Genomic DNA, 6,902 nt, shown 5'->3' with positions numbered 1-6,902 from the left:
TAGGAGCTCAAACTAAAGCCACTACTCCTCCACACCGAGAGGAGCCAGATGCGGTGGTTTGGGCGTCAGGTTAGGATGCCACCCGAACGCCTCCCTAGGAAGGTGTTTCGGGCACGTCCGACCGGTAGGCGGCTATGGGGAAGACCCAGGACACGTTGAGAAGACTATGTCTCCCGGCTGGCCTGGGAACGCCTCGGGATCCCCCGGGAGGAGCTGGATAAAGTGGCTGGGGAGATGGAAGTCTCGGCTTCCCTGCTTAGGCTGTTGCCCTGCGATCCGACCTCGGAAAAGCGGAAGAAGATGGATGGATAAGAACAATTTCAAAACACCCAATGAAGCATAACAGACACGCACCTGAGGCTTCCACGATACCCTCCAGAATGATGATGATCTCAAAGGTCTCCGTCTTCAGACGCTCGGCGCCCACCTCCCAGAAGGGGCTGCTTCGGTCGATGACATGCGTGACGGTCTGCGGCTCCACCAGCAGCAGCCGGTCTGCGCCCGTGTCGTAGCCCATGTTGATCTCGGACTGTTCCAGCGGAATGAATTCTCCTTCTCTGGTCTGCCTTGATCTGATGAGCTTGGCTCGGATTTTTGCGTCCACCATGTGGCTCTCCCTGAGGTCTCCGATGCGGAAGAGCATGCAGAGCTTGTCATCCCGCTCGCATATGACACAATGTTTGCTGAAGACGAGCGTTTGGGCCCTTTGCTGGGGCCGGGAGATCTTCACAAACATGCATCCCACCATCAACGCATCGATCATGGAGCCCAGGATGGACTGAACCATCAGGACCACCACGCCTTCGGGGCAGTTGGCCGTCACCATCCTGGAGCCATAGCCGATGGTCCTCTGGCTCTCCAGAGACAGCAGCAGGGCTGACAGGAAGCCATCCACGTTCTCGTAGCACGCCTGCCAATGCGGGTCGTGCACGTGTGCTGTGTCGCCTCGCAGCCAAGCGCCAAGGAAGTAGATGACGCCAAAGGCCACCCACGTGAGAATGTAGCACATGGTGAAGACGAGAAGAAACCAACGGTACTTAAGGTCCACCAGGGTGGTGAAAATATCTGAGAGGAAGCGGCTTTTGTCCTCGATGGGCCCCAAGTTGACCCTGCACTTACCGTCCTTGGTCACGTAGCGCTGGCGCCGGTTGGCGGCGGTCAAGCGCACAGGGTGCTCGTCGCCTAAAAGCTTGCGGCGCTTCCTTTCCGTCTTGGTTGCTTGGACAGAGAAGTTGTGTCTGCTGATGGAAACCCTTGATGGCCACTTGGAGCTGAAACGCTTGACTTTGCAGCTGGGCCGAGGCTCTGGGGTCTCCTGGGTGCTTTCTAACAAAGTGTGTTCTTGCCCGCCCAACACTGGGGCATGGCTGCAGTGGCACTGGGTTTGGGGGTCTTCCTGAGACGATAAGTCACTTCTTGTGGTGGTCATTGCGGAGGGAATGAAGACAGCCTGAAATGAAACAAACAAAATCATGCCTCTTCTGTTTATGGTTCTCAGGATGATGAGAAGAATCCGTACCGTAGAGCCGTTGGATTCAGGTTGGGATCTGGACAGATGAGACTTCATCCAAAGGATGGAATTCCTGCGAGGCTCCATCCTAACCGGGCTCCTGTCCAGACTGTTGATTCGGACCGTGGCTGTGTCGCCGCACACCACAGTGGAGATTGTCTCTGAGGGCTTCGAGACGCTCCGGTCGGATTGTCGGGACAATGAAAATGAGGATTGAGGATCGAGTGCCAGATGGTTGGTTCGGGCTGAGCGTCCGTACGATTGACGAGCGCCGTGTCTCGCAAACACTTCCATGGTTCAGGGTCCCACCACACTGGGGGATTATCGCTAATCCTCAATGTCCATCTGAGAAGTGCCGAAGAAAACGCTAGATTGGAAAAAGATTAGCAGATGGCTTAAAGAACACTTTGTCTTAGATGTGAACTACTGTCAGAGGATTTATATTAAACTCCACACATGCCTTCACTTTCAAAAACCCTCTTGAGCTGAACTTCAACACCCAGAAAACTAGAAGTACTCTGCCAAATGATGGGATATGTTCTAGTCATTTACCTTTTGTATATATGTATATATATATATACATATATATATATATCCGGCTTCCTCCCACTTCCAAAGACATGCACCTGGGGATAGGTTGATTGACAACACTAAATTGTCCCTAGTGTGTGAATGTGAGTGTGAATGTTGTCTATCTGTGTTGGCCCTGCAATGAGGTAGCGACTTGTCCAGGGTGTACCACACCTTCCGCCTGAATGCAGCTGGGATAGGCTCCAGCACCCCCGTGACCCCGATAGGGACAAGATGTAGAAACTGGATGGATATATATATATATATTAGAGCTGCGTATCTTTGGGTGTCCCCCGATTCGATTCAATATCGATTCTTGGGGTCACGATTCAATTCAAAACATTTTTTTTTTCAATTCAACACGATTCTCGATTCAAAAACTATTTTTTCCCAATTTAAAAGGATTTTCTATTCATTCAATAAATAGGATTTCAGCAGGATCTACCCCAGTCTGCTGACATGCAAGCAGAGTAGTAGATTCTTGTAAAAAAGCTTTTATAATTGTAAAGGACAATGTTTTATCAACTGATTGCAATAATGTAAATTTGTTTAAACTATTAAACGAACCAAAAATATGACTTATTTTATCTTTGTGAAAACATTGGACACAGTGTGTTGTCAAGCTTATGAGATGCGATGCAAGTGTAAGCCACTGTGACACTATTGTTTTTTTTTTTATTTTTTATAAATGTCTAATGATAATGTCAATGAGGGATTTTTAATCACTGCTATGCTGAAATTATAACTAATATTGATACTGTTGGTGATAATATTCATTTTTGTTTCACTACTTTTGGTTTGTTCTGTGTCGTGTTTGTGTCTTCTCTCAATTGCTCTGTTTATTGCAGTTCTGAGTGTTGCTGGGTCAGGTTTGGTTTTGGAATTGGATTGCATTGTTATGGTATTGCTGTGTAGTGGTTTGTTGGATTGATTAAAAAAAAAAAAAAAATTACAATCGATTTTTTAAAAATGAGAATCGATTCTGAATCGCACGACATGAGAATCGCGATTCAAATTCGAACCGATTTTTTCCCACACCCCTAATATGTGTATATATATATATATGTATATATATATATATATATATACATACATTGTGTCGGTATGTGTATATATGGATACACTTTGTAATTATATTGTGTATACATATTCAGTGGACCCTCATTTATCGTTGTTCCTTGGCCTGACTGCAATAAATGAATTCCCGCAAAGTAGAAACTTTGAATTATAAAAAAAATATTGATAGCTACAGCATAAAACATGTTTACGACCTTCTAAATGGTTTTCAACGCTATTAGAGGCATCTACACATGAAACAACTCTGTAATTACCTGTCCATTCTTTAAAGCCAACATAGTAATGCTGCTTGAGGCCGGAGCCAATCAGTGGCCCCGATACTGAGCACAGCGCTCCGATTACCTTTGTCTCATACTACTGTATTAATATTTTTTTGTATATTTAGCCATTTTTATGATTGAAATTGCTTAATGTAGGAAGAAAAAAAACTGTAAAAGATGCTTTAAAATGTTTTTTAAAATCTGCAATATGGTGAAGTTTCAATATTTGAAATGTGATGTGGCAAGTGATGACTATTTTTACATATTTATTGTTGTGCTTGACTAGTCTTCCTCTCAGGGAATACAACACACCAGTCAATTCCAAGTCCTTCTGGATGACATATATGTTGAGTAAAAAGGACCTCAGACACAGAATGGTAGAATCCCAAGTTTTAATGAAGCTTCAGGAGACAAGCCCTTACAATGCAACCATTGTATCAGCAAGCGAGGTCTAAATCCAAACAAAAAGAGTCAGTTTATGTAGAGCGTAAACAGCCCTTCTTGCCTAGAAAGGAACACTGCTGCTTCTTCAAAACAGACAAGAAACTGGCCAAAACAGCTCTGCGAGCCGAGAAACAGGAGCCCTTAAGACAAAACAAGGAGTTTCCTAGCGGACATAAGATAAAAGCAAGAAGGTTACGCGAAGACACACTACATGAGAAAATACTAGCTGCTTTAAACAGGACTATGGATTAAAAAAGAACAATTAAAAATATCTTATTCTCACAATATGTATACATAAACTGTATTTTAAATGTATATATATTTATGTGTGTGTACATATACATACATACACATATGTATATACATACACACGTATATATATATACACCCATACATATATGAGTATATATACATACATATATATGTATATATACATACATACGCATATATGCATATATACATACATATATATGTATATATACATATCTGTATATATACACATATATACATATATATGCATATATACATACATATATGTGTATATATACATAGGTATATGTACATATATATGTATATATACATGTATAAATACATATGTATGTATATATACATATATGTATGTATACATACATATGTATGTATATATACATATATGTATGTATATATATACATATGTATATATACATATGCATGTATACATACATATGTATGTATACATACATATATGTATGTATACATACATATGTATATATACACATACATATGTATACATATGTACATATACATACATATGTATACATATATATATACATACATGTATATTTATATATACATATGTATATATACACACATGTATATATATATACATATATGTATGTACACATACATATGTATATATACATACATATATATGCACATATATGTACGTACATATATATGTATATATACACACATATATGCATATACACACATATATATACATGCATACGTATACATACATATATATATGTGTGTAAACATACATATATATGTATATATATATATACATATGTATATATACATAGATGTATATATATGCTTACATATATATACACATTTATATATCTATACACGTATATGTATACATATACATATCAATATATACATATACACACTAATGATACATTGCATCTCAGGATTTTGGAAAGAATAGGGTAACTAATGACTAAATGGACAAGACTTGTCCAGTCCAGGGTACACCTCGCCTCTCGTCAACTGGGATAGGCTCCAGCAGGTCCCATGACACAAATGGAGGAAAAGTTATATAGAAAATGGATCCTGCATTTTTTAACAATGGCACAGTATTAATACATTCTGTACAAAGCAGGGCATTTATTTTTTCCCAGTCTTGGACATACTTCTTTTTTTTAGTACAAATTCATATTTCATTCATCTTACTCAGCTTTATATCCCCATCCTTGCTTTTGTCTATAACAGTGCAAAAGTTAATTTTAATAAAGCTTACAAGCTTCCTGATATTGAAATGATATATGTTTAAATGTTGTGTCAATAATTAAAAGCTTTGGTGTGAATGAATAAGTAGTACAATGTAATGTTCCTTCGTGTGACTTATAGAGGCAAACAAACAAAAGAGGATCTAAAATAAACTACTGCGGCCCCATGGGCCAGAGTCTCCACAATCTGGCCTGCAGAAAAATATATACTATATTTTTTCCAGCCACTCAGGCAAATTATATTGTTGATGTAGATGCCCTATTTGTTGTACAGTTTTACTTTACAAAATAAAAGTGTGGGATATTGGATATATTTAGTGTTTGCTGCTACCGAACTAAAACAGGAGGAAATAGAAAGAAGGGGGGAAAAAGACAGAGAGGGAAATTGTTGGAACAAAAAGTGGACAAGACAACAAATTATATATATAAATATAAAATGATTTTGACCCCTAGTCTAACCGAATCATGCCTCTCCCTCTTATGTGTGCCCTCAACACCCATCTCTATTGTCCAAAGTAGGGATGGGTACAAAATTTGGTACTGATCGAATCTCACCTGTCCTTCCGGGCACTGATTCATGTAAAATCCAACGGTGCCATGTTACGGTACCTGGGTTGCACGTGACGTCACGCCTGGGTTTCCGACTCTTGAGAGAGGGATGTACTTTATTCATCTCACTCAGCCAAAACGAATGTTGCAGTTTTCACTGCCAACAAAGAAATTGACTGAAAAACATTTCAACATAAGTAAAGTGAGGTTCCACTTTAAATGCGATAGCTTAATGCTAACATACATTGTGAAGTGAATTATATTTATATAGCGCTTTTTCTCTAATGACTCAAAGCGCTATACATAGTGAAACCCAATATCTATTTTTTACATTTAAACCAGTGTGGGTGGCACTGGGAGCAGGTGGGTAAAGTGTCTTGCCCAAGGACACAACGGCAGTGACTAGGATGGCGGAAGCGGGGATCGAACCTGCAACCCTCAAGTTGCTGGCACAGCCGCCCTACCAACCGAGCTATACCGCCCCATTGCTATTGACATGCTACGGATTAGCATTACCGGTCTCACATCTCTAAATGTGATAATAAAATCAACTAACAAGCACATTACAATCAAAAAGCTGGTGCGTGATAACTACAATACTTACAGTATTAATACTTTTTAGTGCGCAACAAAAGACTACATTCACCAAAGACCGAAGTGAATAGCTGACACACCAAAAATTCTACACTACTGCCATCTAATGTCTTGGACTTGCAACTGTAAGTCACTACTGCCTACTTTGTCTTGTTATATTCTTATTTTACTGTTATATTGTTATTCCCAATGTTTTTATTCTTTTTGTAGTATTTCTCTATTTTGTTTCCTTTTAAACCCCCATTATTTACTTTTTACTCTTTTTTAAATTGATCTCAACTCTGTACACTGCTGCTGGAATTTTAATTTTCCTGAAGGAACTCACCTGAAGGAATCAATAAAGTACTATCTATCTATCTGTAATTGACAAATAACCTTTTTAAAAGATGCAATGAAAAAATTAGA

The 6,902-nt window shown here is 39.6% G+C and overlaps 1 protein-coding gene across 1 annotated transcript in view; it reads right to left on the bottom strand.

The window, feature by feature from the left end:
• LOC133550601 (G protein-activated inward rectifier potassium channel 3-like) overlaps positions 1-1,770 on the bottom strand; it is a 3,348-nt gene extending 1,578 nt beyond the window's left edge. Inside the window, exons 1-2 of the mRNA XM_061896545.1 lie at positions 1,520-1,770; positions 355-1,450 (exon numbers count right to left, since the gene is read on the bottom strand). Coding sequence (XP_061752529.1) covers positions 355-1,450; positions 1,520-1,597 — 1,174 coding nt within the window. The 5' untranslated portion in view covers positions 1,598-1,770. The remainder of the gene's footprint in view (positions 1-354; positions 1,451-1,519) is intronic.
• Between the last annotated feature and the right edge of the window lie 5,132 nt (positions 1,771-6,902).

This window comes from Nerophis ophidion, linkage group LG04, assembly GCF_033978795.1.
Source record: "Nerophis ophidion isolate RoL-2023_Sa linkage group LG04, RoL_Noph_v1.0, whole genome shotgun sequence".
Classification (NCBI taxonomy): Eukaryota; Metazoa; Chordata; class Actinopteri; order Syngnathiformes; family Syngnathidae; genus Nerophis; species Nerophis ophidion.
Note: the sequence above shows the minus strand (reverse complement) of the source record. Positions and strands in the feature narration are given on the sequence as shown.